Below are 18,632 nucleotides of genomic sequence, written 5' to 3'. Positions count from 1 at the left end.
GAATCTATCTGCAGATATGTGCATGAACCCTGCTCATGTGCAGCCGGTCGGCTGGTCGGCGTGAGGTTATTTTTCTGAGTGAATAACGAGCTGCAGATCTGCTTCAGCGGGATGTTAATCCGCTCTGCATCAACATCACAGCCCCGTTATCTCCCTCTCCTCCTCCAGGTTGCCATGGTGATGATGTGCTTTTTCTGGGTTACTCTGTATTTTTCCCCTCTGATCTAATTGTCTCCTCTCCCTCTCTCTCTCCTGACCTCTCCTCCTCCTCCTCCTCCTCCGCAGGCCCTACTTTGAGATGAAGGCGAAGTACTATCTGCAGCTGGAGGTACGTGTTTTCCTCCTCTCTGACCTCACTGATCTCCTCTGAATTCACGAGGTCGCCATTCTCGGTGTCACTGTTTGTGTAGCTGTGACTGAGCGCCATCAGAGGTTAAATATTTTGACCCAAACGCTCAGAATCTGTCGGCTCGCCGCATCACGGCCGCAGTGTCCACTTTTTCTCCCTCTCTGTGTTCACGCTGCAGCTCAGTCTTTGCGCTTCAGGCTGCGATCAGATTGTTTTTCTGACTCGAGCACAAAACTGCAGCTGTAAAGAACAAAGAGCAGCTCGGCTGTGAACGTCAGCGTGGGCGCCGTGCAACACGAAGTTTGTTATCTGATGAACATCAGCTAATAAGGAACAAATGCAGCAGTGCTGAGATTTTAGTACTTCCACTTTTGTTTTTATATATTGTTGCTCCACCATACACATTGGTTACTTAAAAAATAAATAAATATATATATATATATATATATATATATATATATATATATATATATATATATATGTATATGTATACTGTGCAGTCCAATGTTTAACTGAGCTGTGTGTTACCTTTGTGTTTCTTGTTATAACATGAAAGTTTTCACTTTTTCGAAAGATATCTTCATGTTATAACAAGAACCTTTTTTGTTGACTTGTTACAGCAAAAAAGTTTTTGTTAGGACAAGATGATTTTTGTGTTTTTCATAAGATTGTTTCATGTAACAAGGTGTTTTCATGTTGTAACAAAAACTTAAAACAAGACTTTTTCTTGTTATAACAAGAAACTGTTTTCATGGCAAAATGTTTTTCACATTTTTACAAGATACTTTTATGTGATGATGCTGTTGCTGCTGAGTATCTGTGCAGTCTGCTGACGTTGTTCTCCGTCCCTGACCTTCATCATCATCTTTCTCTCCCTCCAGAACCTCAAGAAGAACGTGGACGAGCGGCAGGCCAAGCTGTCGCAGGCCAAAGGCGAGTACAAGACGGCCCTCAGGAACCTGGAGATGATCTCCGACGAGATCCACGAGCGGCGGCGGAGCTCTGCCATGGGCCCCCGGGGGCGGGGCGTAGGCGCTGAGGGCGACAGTGTCTCCGGGGACGACATCTCCAACTTTAAGATGGAGTCAGACGGAATATCCAGTGAGTCCTTGAAGCTCAGTTATTCTTCCTCCTGTCTTCTCTCTGCTCTGCGTTTGTCAGTGTGAATCAGATGTTTGTCCTAACGAGATTAAAGGCCAGTTAGTAAATGATAAAGATTGCCATCTCGTTACTGTCGATCTTCACGGAAACAGCTGCTCACCTCGTGCTGCTCTAAACATCAGTGCCTGCTGGAATCAGATTTAGTCGCCGTTTTGTTGTCATTTAGTCTCCTTTTAGTGTTAAATGGGGCCAATGAAAGATAAAGAATAGAGTAACACACACAGAGAACATGTTAAAATGGATACAGCATTTTTTTTTTCCTTCAGCAGAAATAGATTTTTAAATTTACCTCTTGACTGTGAAGAAGAAATGATAAGCGAGCTGGCTGTCGTATGGCTGCTCGTCCACCTGGAAGCACTCGTGACACGGACACAAACTCTTAAGGAGTTAAAAAAAAAACAACAGAGCTGCTCTCTGTTTCCATGAATTCCTGGTCTGTGGTTCTTAGAAAGTCTGATAAGGTTCAGCGTGTCGAAGGACTTCAGAGAAAACAACTGCACGACGGCCGTCAGCTCAGGAAATAAACAACTAAACTCTAAATGAAGTTCAACAGAGCTGAGTTTCAAACAGTTAATCCATTATACCAGTTTATTTCAGTGTGATTTAATTTACTTAACTTAATATGCATTGAAGACAGGAGACAAATGAAATGTCTCTCTGAAAATAAAAATGAATGGCAGTTCCTGACCTAAATCTCTGAAATAAACTTTCATAACGACATGCTGAACTCTAATTCTTCCTCTAAACTTAACCTGATTCTTACCTCTGTCCGCCTCTGTGTCATTCTAAAGTCAATAAAAGTGCCAGTGGAGGATCCCCCAACAGAGGTCCTGGCTTAGCCTCGAATGTCCTAAAATTAGAGAAATGTCCTAAAATCCTAGAAACATCATAGAAATGTCCTAAAAGTTGAGAAGCGTCCTAAAATTCTATAAACATCCTAAAATCCTAGAAACATCCTAAAAGCTAAAAGTTTTCTAAAATCCTAGCACATCCTAAAATCTGAGGATGTCCCAAAATCCTGGGAATGATCTAAAATCCTGGAAATGTTACAAAATCGTAAAAACGTTCCAAAATCCTAAACATGTCCTAAAATTCTGGAAAAGTCCTAAAACTCTAGAATCCTCCTAAAATTCTGAACGCCCTAAAATCAGAGAAACGTCCCTAACTCAGAGAAATTTTTGTTTGTTTTCCCTTTATTCTTCCTCTCATTTCTCTTCTCACTTCTTTCTTTTTCTCTCCATATCCATCTTTCTGTCCTCTGCTCCTCACCGCACCTCCTCCTCCAATCCATTTCCATACTTCACTTTTTCACTTTTGTCCTCCTTTTTTCTGTTGCCTTATCTTTTCCTTTAATTTCCACCCTCTTTCGTCTTATTTATCCTGTTTCTGCCTTCTTCCTTCCTTCTCTCATCACCCCATCTTCTCCTCTCGTCTCCTACCTCACTGTCATTTTGACCTCCTCCTTTCACTCATAACCTCCTTCTTTTCCTCTTTCTCTCCCCTCTGCCCCTCCCTGTTATGTTTGCCCCCTCCCTCCTTACACTTTTTTTTCCTCCCCCCTTTCTGTCATCACCTAATTCTTGCTCCTTGTCTCCCTTTCTTTCTACATTTCCATCCTCCTCTCCTCTCCTCTCCTCCATCCTTGTTGCAGTGGCGTCGGTGTGTTTCGATGACGAGGCGTGCGGCGGCAGCAGCATCATGTCGGAGGAGGACTCTGAGACTCGCTCCACCTGCAGCCTGGGTTCGTCTCCCAGCAGCCCTCAGGAGCTCCTGTCACCCTGCCCCTTTGCCAGCTCCTCCTCCTCCTCCTCCTCCTCCTGCGGGTCCTCTTCTGCCTCTTCGTCACCCACTCCATCCTCCTCTTCCTCCTCCCCGGCTCCTCTGTCCCGGCCCTGCAGTCTGGACCTCCCCAGCACCGTGTCGCTGTCCGACTTCGGCCTCATCTCGCCGGTGCTCGGGCCTCGCAGCGAGTGCAGCGGAGCGTCATCCCCAGAGTGCGACCTAGAAAGAGGTGGGTGATTAATGTGTGTTAGTTTTATATTAGTTTTAGCATATTTTTAGTGTTGCAGATACGTGTTTTGGATGACAGCAAAATAGCCGCTTCTTCTGTTTTAATGATCCTAAATAAGAACGTAAATGCAAAGCTGCAGAATACATTTGACATTTTTTCTAAATTTGCTTTATAAAAATTTATTGGAGATACAGCAAACTTGGACTTAATCACAATAGAAACAAAAACAATAGGATGTTAAAAAATACAGAAAGCTAAATATACAGCACGAAACATAGTAATGATAATAACAACAAGGATGATAATAATAATAATAATGATAATAATAATAACAATAGTAATATTAGTGGTAAAAGGTATACATATATGTAAATTCATATGAAGATATATAACTGAATACATAACTTGGATTGGAAGTCAAAAAAGTCAAATTTTGACCGCTCCTAAAAATGGCTGAAAACGACCTAGAATTTTGGCCTTTTTTGTCCTTTATTCACAGTTTGTGCGCTATAACGCGTCTCTACAAGCTATTCTAGGTCATTTTCAGCCATTTTTAGGAGCGGTCAAAATTTGACTTTTTTCGCCATACTATACTATTGCCTTGTCCGGCCATTTTTTTGACATGCTAAATTATGAGGTTTTTGGCACTTTTTTTGGAATTAATCCCACTTTGTGCGCAATGATGCATCTCTACAAGCTATTCTAGGTTGTTTTCAACAATTTTTAGGAGCGGTCAAAATTTGACTTTTTTCGCCATACTATACTATTGCCTTGTCCAGCCATTTTTTTGACATTCTAAATTATGAGGTTTTTGTCCTTTTTTGTCCTTTATTCAAACTTTGTGTGCTATAACGCGTCTCTACAAGCTATTCTAGGTTGTTTTCAGCCATTTTTAGGAGTGGTCAAAATTTGACTTTTTTCGCCATACTATACTATTGCCTTGTCCGGCCATTTTTTTTTACATTCTAAATCATGAGGTTTTTGGCCTTTTTTGTCCTTTATTCACAGTTTGTGCGCTATAACGCGTCTCTACAAGCTATTCTAGGTCGTTTTCAGCCATTTTTAGGAGCGGTCAAAATTTGACTTTTTTCGCCATACTATACTATTGCCTTGTCCGGCCATTTTTTTGACATGCTAAATTATCAGGTTTTTGGCCTTTTTTTGGAATTAATCCCACTTTGTGCACAATGATGCGTCTCTACAAGCTATTCTAGGTCGTTTTCTGCCATTTTTAGGAGTGGTCAAAATTTGACTTTTTTCGCCATACTATACTATTGCCTTGTCCGGCCATTTTTTTGACATTCTAAATTATGAGGTTTTTGGCCTTTTTTGTCCTTTATTCCCACTTTGTACGCAATGACGCGTCTCTACAAGCTATTCTAGGTCGTTTTCAGCCATTTTTAGGAGCGGTCAAAATTTGACTTTTTTCGCCATACTATACTATTGCCTTGTCCAGCCATTTTTTTGAAATTCTAAATTATGAGGTTTTTGTCCTTTTTTGTCCTTTATTCACACTTTGTGCGCTATAACGCGTCTCTACAAGCTATTCTAGGTCATTTTCAGCCATTTTTAGGAGCGGTCAAAATTTGACTTTTTTCACCATACTATACTATTGCCTTGTCCGGCCATTTTTTTGACATGCTAAATTATGAGGTTTTTGGCACTTTTTTTGGAATTAATCCCACTTTGTGCGCAATGATGCATCTCTACAAGCTATTCTAGGTTGTTTTCAGCCATTTTTAGGAGCGGTCAAAATTTGAATTTTTTCGCCATACTATACTATTGCCTTGTCCGGCCATTTTTTTTTACATTCTAAATCATGAGGTTTTTGGCCTTTTTTGTCCTTTATTCACACTTTGTGCGCAATGACGCTGCCTCTACAAGCTATTCTAGGTTGTTTTCAGCCATTTTAGGAGCGGTCAAAATTTGAATTTTTCGCCATACTATACTATTGCCTTGTCCGCCATTTTTTGACATTCTAAATCATGAGGTTTTTGGCCTTTTTTGTCCTTTATTCACAGTTTGTGCGCTATAACGCGTCTCTACAAGCTATTCTAGGTCGTTTTCAGCCATTTTTAGGAGCGGTCAAAATTTGACTTTTTTCGCCATACTATACTATTGCCTTGTCCGGCCATTTTTTTGACATGCTAAATTATGAGGTTTTTGTCCTTTTTTGTCCTTTATTCACAGTTTGTGCGCTATAACGCATCTCTACAAGCTATTCTAGGTCTTTTTCAGCCATTTTTAGGAGCGGTCAAAATTTGACTTTTTTCGCCATACTATACTATTGCCTTGTCCGGCCATTTTTTTGACATGCTAAATTATGAGGTTTTTGGCCTTTTTTGTCCTTTATTCCAACTTTGTGCGCAATGACACGTCTCTACAAGCTATTCTAGGTCATTTTCAGCCATTTTTAGGAGCGGTCAAAATTTGACTTTTTCGCCATACTATACTATTGCCTTGTCCGGCCATTTTGTTTGACATTCTAAATTATGAGGTTTTTGGCCTTTTTGTCCTTTAATCACACTTTGTGCGCTTATAACGCGTCTCTACAAGCTATTCTAGGTCGTTTTCAGCCATTTTAGGAGCGGTCAAAATTTGACTTTTTTCGCCATACTATACTATTGCCTTGTCCGGCCATTTTTTTGACATGCTAAATTATAAGGTTTTTGGCCTTTTTTGTCCTTTATTCCAACTTTGTGCGCAATGACGCGTCTCTACAAGCTATTCTAGGTCATTTTCAGCCATTTTTAGGAGCGGTCAAAATTTGACTTTTTTCGCCATACTATACTATTGCCTTGTCCCGCCATTTTGTTTGACATTCTAAATTATGAGGTTTTTGGCCTTTTTTGTCCTTTAATCACACTTTGTGCGCTATAACGCGTCTCTACAAGCTATTCTAGGTCTTTTTCAGCCATTTTTAGGAGCGGTCAAAATTTGACTTTTTTCGCCATACTATACTATTGCCTTGTCCGCCATTTTTTGACATTCTAAATCATGAGGTTTTTGTCCTTTTTGTCCTTTATTCCAACTTTGTGCGCAATGACGCTGCCTCTACAAGCGATTCTAGGTCGTTTTCAGCCATTTTTAGGAGCGGTCAAAATTTGACTTTTTCGCCATACTATACTATTGCCTTGTCCGCCATTTTTTTGACATTCTAAATCATGAGGTTTTTGGCCTTTTTGTCCTTTATTCACACTTTGTGCGCTATAACGCGTCTCTACAAGCTGTTCTAGGTCGTTTTCAGCCATTTTTAGGAGCGGTCAAAATTTGACTTTTTTCGCCATACTATACTATTGCCTTGTCCGGCCATTTTTTTGACATGCTAAATCAAGAGGTTTTTGGCCTTTTTTGTCCTTTATTCCAACTTTGTGCGCAATGACGCGTCTCTACAAGCTATTCTAGGTTGTTTTCAGCCATTTTTAGGAGCGGTCAAAATTTGACTTTTTTCGCCATACTATACTATTGCCTTGTCCGGCCATTTTGTTTGACATTCTAAATCATGAGGTTTTTGGCCTTTTTTGTCCTTTATTCACACTTTGTGCGCTATAACGCGTCTCTACAAGCTATTCTAGGTCATTTTCAGCCATTTTTAGGAGTGGTCAAAATTTGACTTTTTTCGCCATACTATACTATTGCCTTGTCCGGCCATTTTGTTTGACATTCTAAATTATGAGGTTTTTGGCCTTTTTTGTCCTTTATTCACACTTTGTGCGCTATAACGCGTCTCTACAAGCTATTCTAGGTCATTTTCAGCCATTTTTAGGAGTGGTCAAAATTTGACTTTTTTCGCCATACTATACTATTGCCTTGTCCGGCCATTTTGTTTGACATTCTAAATTATGAGGTTTTTGGCCTTTTTTGTCCTTTATTCACACTTTGTGCGCTATAACGCGTCTCTACAAGCTATTCTAGGTCATTTTCAGCCATTTTTAGGAGCGGTCAAAATTTGACTTTTTTCGCCATACTATACTATTGCCTTGTCCGGCCATTTTTTTTTACATTCTAAATCATGAGGTTTTTGGCCTTTTTTGTCCTTTTTTCACACTTTGTGCGCTATAAAACGTCTCTACAAGCTATTCTAGGTCGTTTTCAGCCATTTTTAGGAGCGGTCAAAATTTGACTTTTTTCGCCATACTATACTATTCCCTTGTCCGGCCATTTTTTTGACATTCTAAATCATGAGGTTTTTGGCCTTTTTTGTCCTTTATTCACAGTTTGTGTGCAATGATGCGTCTCCACAAGCTATTCTAGGTCGTTTTCAGCCATTTTTAGGAGCGGTCAAAATTTGACTTTTTTCGCCATACTATACTATTGCCTTGTCCGGCCATTTTTTTGACATGCTAAATTATGAGGTTTTTGTCCTTTTTTGTCCTTTATTCACAGTTTGTGCGCTATAACGCATCTCTACAAGCTATTCTAGGTCTTTTTCAGCCATTTTTAGGAGCGGTCAAAATTTGACTTTTTTCGCCATACTATACTATTGCCTTGTCCGGCCATTTTTTTGACATGCTAAATTATGAGGTTTTTGGCCTTTTTTGTCCTTTATTCCAACTTTGTGCGCAATGACGCGTCTCTACAAGCTATTCTAGGTTGTTTTCAGCCATTTTTAGGAGCGGTCAAAATTTGACTTTTTTCGCCATACTATACTATTGCCTTGTCCGGCCCTTTTTTTGACATTCTAAATCATGAGGTTTTTGGCCTTTTTGTCCTTTATTCACACTTTGTGCGCTATAACGCGTCTCTACAAGCTATTCTAGGTCATTTTCAGCCATTTTTAGGAGTGGTCAAAATTTGACTTTTTTCGCCATACTATACTATTGCCTTGTCCGCCATTTTGTTTGACATGCTAAATTATGAGGTTTTTGGCCTTTTTGTCCTTTATTCACACTTTGTGCGCTTATAACGCTGCCTCTACAAGCTATTCTAGGTCGTTTTCAGCCATTTTTAGGAGCGGTCAAAATTTGACTTTTTTCGCCATACTATACTATTGCCTTGTCCGGCCATTTTTTTGACATTCTAAATCATGAGGTTTTTGGCCTTTTTTGTCCTTTGTTCCAACTTTGTGCGCAATGACGCGTCTCTACAAGCTATTCTAGGTCTTTTTCAGCCATTTTTAGCAGCGGTCAAAATTTGACTTTTTTCGCCATACTATACTATTGCCTTGTCCGGCCATTTTTTTGACATGCTAAATTATGAGGTTTTTGGCCTTTTTTGTCCTTTATTCCAACTTTGTGCGCAATGACGCGTCTCTACAAGCTATTCTAGGTTGTTTTCAGCCATTTTTAGGAGCGGTCAAAATTTGACTTTTTTCGCCATACTATACTATTGCCTTGTCCGCCATTTTTTGACATTCTAAATCATGAGGTTTTTGGCCTTTTTTGTCCTTTATTCACACTTTGTGCGCTATAACGCGTCTCTACAAGCTATTCTAGGTCATTTTCAGCCATTTTTAGGAGCGGTCAAAATTTGACTTTTTTCGCCATACTATACTATTGCCTTGTCCCGCCATTTTGTTTGACATTCTAAATCATGAGGTTTTTGGCCTTTTTTGTCCTTTATTCACAGTTTGTGCGCTATAACGCGTCTCTACAAGCGATTCTAGGTCGTTTTCAGCCATTTTTAGGAGCGGTCAAAATTTGACTTTTTTCGCCATACTATACTATTGCCTTGTCCGGCCATTTTTTTGACATTCTAAATCATGAGGTTTTTGGCCTTTTTTGTCCTTTATTCACAGTTTGTGCGCTATAACGCGTCTCTACAAGCTGTTCTAGGTCGTTTTCAGCCATTTTTAGGAGCGGTCAAAATTTGACTTTTTTCGCCATACTATACTATTGCCTTGTCCGGCCATTTTTTTGACATGCTAAATTATGAGGTTTTTGGCCTTTTTTGTCCTTTATTCCAACTTTGTGCGCAATGACGCGTCTCTACAAGCTATTCTAGGTTGTTTTCAGCCATTTTTAGGAGCGGTCAAAATTTGACTTTTTTCGCCATACTATACTATTGCCTTGTCCGGCCATTTTTTTGACATTCTAAATCATGAGGTTTTTGGCCTTTTTTGTCCTTTATTCACACTTTGTGCGCTATAACGCGTCTCTACAAGCTATTCTAGGTCATTTTCAGCCATTTTTAGGAGTGGTCAAAATTTGACTTTTTTCGCCATACTATACTATTGCCTTGTCCGGCCATTTTGTTTGACATTCTAAATTATGAGGTTTTTGGCCTTTTTTGTCCTTTATTCACACTTTGTGCGCTATAACGCGTCTCTACAAGCTATTCTAGGTCGTTTTCAGCCATTTTTAGGAGCGGTCAAAATTTGACTTTTTTCGCCATACTATACTATTGCCTTGTCCGGCCATTTTTTTGACATGCTAAATTATGAGGTTTTTGGCCTTTTTTGTCCTTTATTCCAACTTTGTGCGCAATGACGCGTCTCTACAAGCTATTCTAGGTCTTTTTCAGCCATTTTTAGCAGCGGTCAAAATTTGACTTTTTTCGCCATACTATACTATTGCCTTGTCCGGCCATTTTTTTGACATGCTAAATTATGAGGTTTTTGGCCTTTTTTGTCCTTTATTCCAACTTTGTGCGCAATGACGCGTCTCTACAAGCTATTCTAGGTTGTTTTCAGCCATTTTTAGGAGCGGTCAAAATTTGACTTTTTTCGCCATACTATACTATTGCCTTGTCCGGCCATTTTTTTGACATTCTAAATCATGAGGTTTTTGGCCTTTTTTGTCCTTTATTCACACTTTGTGCGCTATAACGCGTCTCTACAAGCTATTCTAGGTCATTTTCAGCCATTTTTAGGAGCGGTCAAAATTTGACTTTTTTCGCCATACTATACTATTGCCTTGTCCAGCCATTTTTTTGAAATTCTAAATTATGAGGTTTTTGTCCTTTTTTGTCCTTTATTCACACTTTGTGCGCTATAACGCGTCTCTACAAGCTATTCTAGGTCATTTTCAGCCATTTTTAGGAGCGGTCAAAATTTGACTTTTTTCGCCATACTATACTATTGCCTTGTCCCGCCATTTTGTTTGACATTCTAAATTATGAGGTTTTTGGCCTTTTTTGTCCTTTATTCCCACTTTGTACGCAATGATGCATCTCTACAAGCTATTCTAGGTTGTTTTCAGCCATTTTTAGGAGCGGTCAAAATTTGACTTTTTTCGCCATACTATACTATTGCCTTGTCCGGCCATTTTTTTTACATTCTAAATCATGAGGTTTTTGGCCTTTTTTGTCCTTTATTCACACTTTGTGCGCTATAACGCGTCTCTACAAGCTATTCTAGGTCGTTTTCAGCCATTTTTAGGAGCGGTCAAAATTTGAGTTTTTTTCGCCATACTATACTATTGCCTTGTCCGCCATTTTTTGACATTCTAAATCATGAGGTTTTTGGCCTTTTGTCCTTTATTCACAGTTTGTGCGCTATAACGCTTCTCTACAAGCTATTCTAGGTCGTTTTCAGCCATTTTTAGGAGCGGTCAAAATTTGACTTTTTTCGCCATACTATACTATTGCCTTGTCCGGCCATTTTTTTGGCATTCTAAATCATGAGGTTTTTGGCCTTTTTTGTCCTTTATTCACACTTTGTGCGCTATAACGCGTCTCTACAAGCTATTCTAGGTCGTTTTCAGCCATTTTTAGGAGCGGTCAAAATTTGACTTTTTTCGCCATACTATACTATTGCCTTGTCCGGCCATTTTTTTGACATGCTAAATTATGAGGTTTTTGGCCTTTTTTGTCCTTTATTCCAACTTTGTGCGCAATGACGCGTCTCTACAAGCTATTCTAGGTCATTTTCAGCCATTTTTAGGAGCGGTCAAAATTTGACTTTTTTCGCCATACTATACTATTGCCTTGTCCGGCCATTTTGTTTGACATTCTAAATTATGAGGTTTTTGGCCTTTTTTGTCCTTTAATCACACTTTGTGCGCTATAACGCGTCTCTACAAGCTATTCTAGGTCATTTTCAGCCATTTTTAGGAGCGGTCAAAATTTGACTTTTTTCGCCATACTATACTATTGCCTTGTCCGGCCATTTTTTTGACATGCTAAATTATGAGGTTTTTGGCCTTTTTTGTCCTTTATTCCAACTTTGTGCGCAATGACGCGTCTCTACAAGCTATTCTAGGTCATTTTCAGCCATTTTTAGGAGCGGTCAAAATTTGACTTTTTTCGCCATACTATACTATTGCCTTGTCCGGCCATTTTTTTTGACATTCTAATTTTTGAGGTTTTTGGCCTTTTTTGTCCTTTATTCACACTTTGTGCGCTATAACGCGTCTCTACAAGCTATTCTAGGTCGTTTTCAGCCATTTTTAGGAGCGGTCAAAATTTGACTTTTTTCGCCATACTATACTATTGCCTTGTCCGGCCATTTTTTTGACATTCTAAATCATGAGGTTTTTGGCCTTTTTTGTCCTTTATTCCAACTTTGTGCGCAATGACGCGTCTCTACAAGCTATTCTAGGTCGTTTTCAGCCATTTTTAGGAGCGGTCAAAATTTGACTTTTTTCGCCATACTATACTATTGCCTTGTCCGGCCATTTTTTTGACATTCTAAATCATGAGGTTTTTGGCCTTTTTTGTCCTTTATTCACAGTTTGTGCGCTATAACGCGTCTCTACAAGCTATTCTAGGTCGTTTTCAGCCATTTTTAGGAGCGGTCAAAATTTGACTTTTTTCGCCATACTATACTATTGCCTTGTCCGGCCATTTTTTTGACATTCTAAATCATGAGGTTTTTGGCCTTTTTTGTCCTTTATTCCAACTTTGTGCGCAATGACGCGTCTCTACAAGCTATTCTAGGTTGTTTTCAGCCATTTTTAGGAGCGGTCAAAATTTGACTTTTTTCGCCATACTATACTATTGCCTTGTCCGGCCATTTTTTTGACATTCTAAATCGTGAGGTTTTTGGCCTTTTGTCCTTTATTCACACTTTAGCGCTATAACGCGTCTCTACAAGCTATTCTAGGTCATTTTCAGCCATTTTTAGGAGTGGTCAAAATTTGACTTTTTCGCCATACTATACTATTGCCTTGTCCGGCCATTTTTTTGACATTCTAAATTATGAGGTTTTTGGCCTTTTTTGTCCTTTTTTCACAGTTTGTGCGCTATAACGGGTCTCTACAGGCTATTCTAGGTCATTTTCAGCCATTTTAGGAGTGGTCAAAATTTGATTTTTTTCGCCATACTATACTATTGCCTTGTCCGGCCATTTTGTTTGACATTCTAAATTATGAGGTTTTTGGCCTTTTTTGTCCTTTATTCACACTTTGTGCGCTATAACGCGTCTCTACAAGCTATTCTAGGTCATTTTCAGCCATTTTTAGGAGCGGTCAAAATTTGACTTTTTTCGCCATACTATACTATTGCCTTGTCCGGCCATTTTTTTGACATTCTAAATCATGAGGTTTTTGGCCTTTTTTGTCCTTTATTCACACTTTGTGTGCTATAACGCGTCTCTACAAGCTATTCTAGGTCGTTTTCAGCCATTTTTAGGAGCGGTCAAAATTTGACTTTTTTCGCCATACTATACTATTGCCTTGTCCGGCCATTTTTTTGACATTCTAAATCATGAGGTTTTTGGCCTTTTTTGTCCTTTATTCACAGTTTGTGTGCAATGATGCGTCTCCACAAGCTATTCTAGGTCGTTTTCAGCCATTTTTAGGAGCGGTCAAAATTTGACTTTTTTCGCCATACTATACTATTGCCTTGTCCGCCATTTTTTGACATTCTAAATTATGAGGTTTTTGGCCTTTTTGTCCTTTATTCACACTTTGTGTTCTATAACGCGTCTCTACAAGCTATTCTAGGTCGTTTTCAGCCATTTTTAGGAGCGGTCAAAATTTGACTTTTTTCGCCATACTATACTATTGCCTTGTCCGGCCATTTTTTTGACATGCTAAATTATGAGGTTTTTGGCCTTTTTTGTCCTTTTTATTCCAACTTTGTGCGCAATGACGCCGCCTCTACAAGCTATTCTAGGTTGTTTTCAGCCATTTTTAGGAGCGGTCAAAATTTGACTTTTTTCGCCATACTATACTATTGCCTTGTCCCGCCATTTTGTTTGACATTCTAAATCATGAGGTTTTTGGCCTTTTTTGTCCTTTATTCACACTTTGTGCGCTATAACGCGTCTCTACAAGCTATTCTAGGTCATTTTCAGCCATTTTTAGGAGTGGTCAAAATTTGATTTTTTTCGCCATACTATACTATTGCCTTGTCCGGCCATTTTGTTTGACATTCTAAATTATGAGGTTTTTGGCCTTTTTTGTCCTTTATTCACACTTTGTGCGCTATAACGCGTCTCTACAAGCTATTCTAGGTCATTTTCAGCCATTTTTAGGAGCGGTCAAAATTTGACTTTTTTCGCCATACTATACTATTGCCTTGTCCAGCCATTTTTTGACATTCTAAATCATGAGGTTTTTGGCCTTTTTTGTCCTTTATTCACACTTTGTGCGCTATAACGCGTCTCTACAAGCTATTCTAGGTCGTTTTCAGCCATTTTTAGGAGCGGTCAAAATTTGACTTTTTTAGCCATACTATACTATTGCCTTGTCCGGCCATTTTTTTGACATGCTAAATTATGAGGTTTTTGGCCTTTTTTGTCCTTTATTCCAACTTTGTGCGCAATGACGCGTCTCTACAAGCTATTCTAGGTTGTTTTCAGCCATTTTTAGGAGCGGTCAAAATTTGACTTTTTTCGCCATACTATACTATTGCCTTGTCCGCCCATTTTTTGACATTCTAAATCATGAGGTTTTTGGCCTTTTTGTCCTTTATTCACACTTTGTGCGCTATAACGCTGCCTCTACAAGCTATTCTAGGTCATTTTCAGCCATTTTTAGGAGCGGTCAAAATTTGACTTTTTTCGCCATACTATACTATTGCCTTGTCCCGCCATTTTGTTTGACATTCTAAATCATGAGGTTTTTGGCCTTTTTTGTCCTTTATTCACAGTTTGTGCGCTATAACGCGTCTCTACAAGCGATTCTAGGTCGTTTTCAGCCATTTTTAGGAGCGGTCAAAATTTGACTTTTTCGCCATACTATACTATTGCCTTGTCCGGCCATTTTTTGACATTCTAAATCATGAGGTTTTTGGCCTTTTTGTCCTTTATTCACAGTTTGTGCGCTATGACGCGTCTCTACAAGCTATTCTAGGTCGTTTTCAGCCATTTTTAGGAGCGGTCAAAATTTGACTTTTTTCGCCATACTATACTATTGCCTTGTCCGGCCATTTTTTTGACATGCTAAATTATGAGGTTTTTGGCCTTTTTTGTCCTTTATTCCAACTTTGTGCGCAATGACGCGTCTCTACAAGCTATTCTAGGTCGTTTTCAGCCATTTTTAGGAGCGGTCAAAATTTGACTTTTTTCGCCATACTATACTATTGCCTTGTCCGCCATTTTTTGACATTCTAAATCATGAGGTTTTTGGCCTTTTTGTCCTTTATTCACACTTTGTGCGCTATATAACGTCTCTACAAGCTATTCTAGGTCATTTTCGGCCATTTTTAGGAGCGGTCAAAATTTGACTTTTTTCGCCATACTATACTATTGCCTTGTCCGCCATTTTTTGACATTCTAAATCATGAGGTTTTTGGCCTTTTTTGTCCTTTATTCACACTTTGTGTGCTATAACGCGTCTCTACAAGCTATTCTAGGTCGTTTTCAGCCCTTTTTAGGAGCGGTCAAAATTTGACTTTTTTCCATACTATACTATTGCCTTGTCCGGCCATTTTTTGACATGCTAAATTATGAGGTTTTTGGCCTTTTTGTCCTTTATTCCAACTTTGTGCGCAATGACGCGTCTCTACAAGCTATTCTAGGTTGTTTTCAGCCATTTTAGGAGCGGTCAAAATTTGACTTTTTCGCCATACTATACTATTGCCTTGTCCGCCATTTTTTGACATTCTAAATTATGAGGTTTTTGGCCTTTTTTGTCCTTTATTCACACTTTGTGCGCTATAACGCGTCTCTACAAGCTATTCTAGGTCATTTTCAGCCATTTTTAGGAGCGGTCAAAATTTGACTTTTTTCGCCATACTATACTATTGCCTTGTCCAGCCATTTTTTTTACATTCTAAATCATGAGGTTTTTGGCCTTTCTTGTCCTTTATTCACAGTTTGTGCGCTATAACGCGTCTCTACAAGCTATTCTAGGTCTTTTTCAGCCATTTTTAGCAGCGGTCAAAATTTGACTTTTTTCGCCATACTATACTATTGCCTTGTCCGGCCATTTTGTTTGACATTCTAAATTATGAGGTTTTTGGCCTTTTTTGTCCTTTATTCCCACTTTGTGCGCAATGACGCGTCTCTACAAGCTATTCTAGGTCGTTTTCAGCCATTTTTAGGAGTGGTCAAAATTTGACTTTTTTCGCCATACTATACTATTGCCTTGTCCCGCCATTTTTTTGACATGCTAAATTATGAGGTTTTGGCCTTTTTGTCCTTTATTCCAACTTTTGTGCGCAATGACGCGTCTCTACAAGCTATTCTAGGTTGTTTTCAGCCATTTTAGGAGCGGTCAAAATTTGACTTTTTTCGCCATACTATACTATTGCCTTGTCTTGCCATTTTTTTGACATTCTAAATCATGAGGTTTTTGGCCTTTTTTGTCCTTTATTCACACTTTGTGCGCTATAACGCGTCTCTACAAGCTATTCTAGGTCTTTTTCAGCCATTTTTAGGAGCGGTCAAAATTTGACTTTTTTCGCCATACTATACTATTGCCTTGTCCGGCCATTTTTTTGACATTCTAAATCATGAGGTTTTTGGCCTTTTTTGTCCTTTATTCACACTTTGTGTGCTATAACGCGTCTCTACAAGCTATTCTAGGTCGTTTTCAGCCATTTTTAGGAGCGGTCAGAATTTGACTTTATTAGCCATACTATACTATTGCCTTGTCCGGCCATTTTTTTGACATTCTAAATCATGAGGTTTTTGGCCTTTTTTGTCCTTTGTTCCAACTTTGTGCGCAATGACGCGTCTCTACAAGCTATTCTAGGTCTTTTTCAGCCATTTTTAGGAGCGGTCAAAATTTGACTTTTTTCGCCATACTATACTATTGCCTTGTCCGGCCATTTTTTTGACATTCTAAATTATGAGGTTTTTGGCCTTTTGTCCTTTATTCCAACTTTGTGCTATGACGCGTCTCTACAAGCTATTCTAGGTTGTTTTCAGCCATTTTTAGGAGCGGTCAAAATTTGACTTTTTTCGCCATACTATACTATTGCCTTGTCCGGCCATTTTTTTGACATTCTAAATCATGAGGTTTTTGGCCTTTTTGTCCTTTATTCACACTTTGTGTGCTATAACGCTGCCTCTACAAGCTATTCTAGGTCATTTTCAGCCATTTTTAGGAGCGGTCAAAATTTGACTTTTTTCGCCATACTATACTATTGCCTTGTCCAGCCATTTTTTTGACATTCTAAATCATGAGGTTTTTGGCCTTTTTTGTCCTTTATTCACAGTTTGTGCGCTATAACGCGTCTCTACAAGCTATTCTAGGTCGTTTTCAGCCATTTTTAGGAGCGGTCAAAATTTGACTTTTTTCGCCATACTATACTATTGCCTTGTCCGGCCATTTTGTTTGACATTCTAAATTATGAGGTTTTTGGCCTTTTTTGTCCTTTATTCCCACTTTGTACGCAATGACGCGTCTCTACAAGCTATTCTAGGTCGTTTTCAGCCATTTTTAGGAGCGGTCAAAATTTGACTTTTTTCGCCATACTATACTATTGCCTTGTCCGGCCATTTTGTTTGACATTCTAAATCATGAGGTTTTTGGCCTTTTTTGTCCTTTATTCACACTTTGTGTGCTATAACGCGTCTCTACAAGCTATTCTAGGTCGTTTTCAGCCATTTTTAGGAGCGGTCAAAATTTGACTTTTTTCGCCATACTATACTATTGCCTTGTCCGGCCATTTTTTTGACATTCTAAATCATGAGGTTTTTGGCCTTTTTTGTCCTTTATTCACACTTTGTGTGCTATAACGCGTCTCTACAAGCTATTCTAGGTCGTTTTCAGCCATTTTTAGGAGCGGTCAAAATTTGACTTTTTTCGCCATACTATACTATTGCCTTGTCCGGCCATTTTGTTTGACATTCTAAATTATGAGGTTTTTGGCCTTTTTTGTCCTTTATTCCCACTTTGTACGCAATGACGCGTCTCTACAAGCTATTCTAGGTCGTTTTCAGCCATTTTTAGGAGCGGTCAAAATTTGACTTTTTTCGCCATACTATACTATTGCCTTGTCCGGCCATTTTGTTTGACATTCTAAATTATGAGGTTTTTGGCCTTTTTTGTCCTTTATTCACACTTTGTGCGCTATAACGCGTCTCTACAAGCTATTCTAGGTCGTTTTCAGCCATTTTTAGGAGCGGTCAAAATTTGACTTTTTTCGCCATACTATACTATTGCCTTGTCCGGCCATTTTTTTGACATTCTAAATCATGAGGTTTTTGGCCTTTTTTGTCCTTTATTCACACTTTGTGTGCTATAACGCGTCTCTACAAGCTATTCTAGGTCGTTTTCAGCCATTTTTAGGAGCGGTCAAAATTTGACTTTTTTAGCCATACTATACTATTGCCTTGTCCGGCCATTTTTTTGACATGCTAAATTATGAGGTTTTTGGCCTTTTTTGTCCTTTATTCCAACTTTGTGCGCAATGACGCGTCTCTACAAGCTATTCTAGGTCATTTTCAGCCATTTTTAGGAGCGGTCAAAATTTGACTTTTTTCGCCATACTATACTATTGCCTTGTCCGCCATTTTGTTTGACATTCTAAATTATGAGGTTTTTGGCCTTTTTGTCCTTTATTCACACTTTGTGCGCTATAACGCGTCTCTACAAGCTATTCTAGGTCATTTTCAGCCATTTTTAGGAGCGGTCAAAATTTGACTTTTTTCGCCATACTATACTATTGCCTTGTCCAGCCATTTTTTTTACATTCTAAATCATGAGGTTTTTGGCCTTTCTTGTCCTTTATTCACAGTTTGTGCGCTATAACGCGTCTCTACAAGCTATTCTAGGTCTTTTTCAGCCATTTTTAGCAGCGGTCAAAATTTGACTTTTTTCGCCATACTATACTATT

General features: G+C 38.9%; 1 protein-coding gene across 1 annotated transcript in view; it reads left to right on the top strand.

The window, feature by feature from the left end:
- The window catches only part of sh3bp5b (SH3-domain binding protein 5b (BTK-associated)), a 74,242-nt gene that overhangs the window by 33,330 nt on the left and 22,280 nt on the right, over positions 1 to 18,632 (top strand). Inside the window, exons 6-8 of the mRNA XM_088084685.1 lie at positions 286 to 328; positions 1,231 to 1,450; positions 3,162 to 3,521. Coding sequence (XP_087940811.1) covers positions 286 to 328; positions 1,231 to 1,450; positions 3,162 to 3,521 — 623 coding nt within the window. The remainder of the gene's footprint in view (positions 1 to 285; positions 329 to 1,230; positions 1,451 to 3,161; positions 3,522 to 18,632) is intronic.

The sequence above is a fragment of the Plectropomus leopardus genome, chromosome 11 (assembly GCF_026936395.1).
Source record: "Plectropomus leopardus strain MGB_pleo_1.0 chromosome 11, ASM2693639v1, whole genome shotgun sequence".
NCBI lineage: Eukaryota > Metazoa > Chordata > Actinopteri > Perciformes > Serranidae > Plectropomus > Plectropomus leopardus.
The sequence above is the reverse complement of the archived record's forward strand: the minus strand, read 5'-3'. Positions and strand labels throughout refer to the sequence as shown.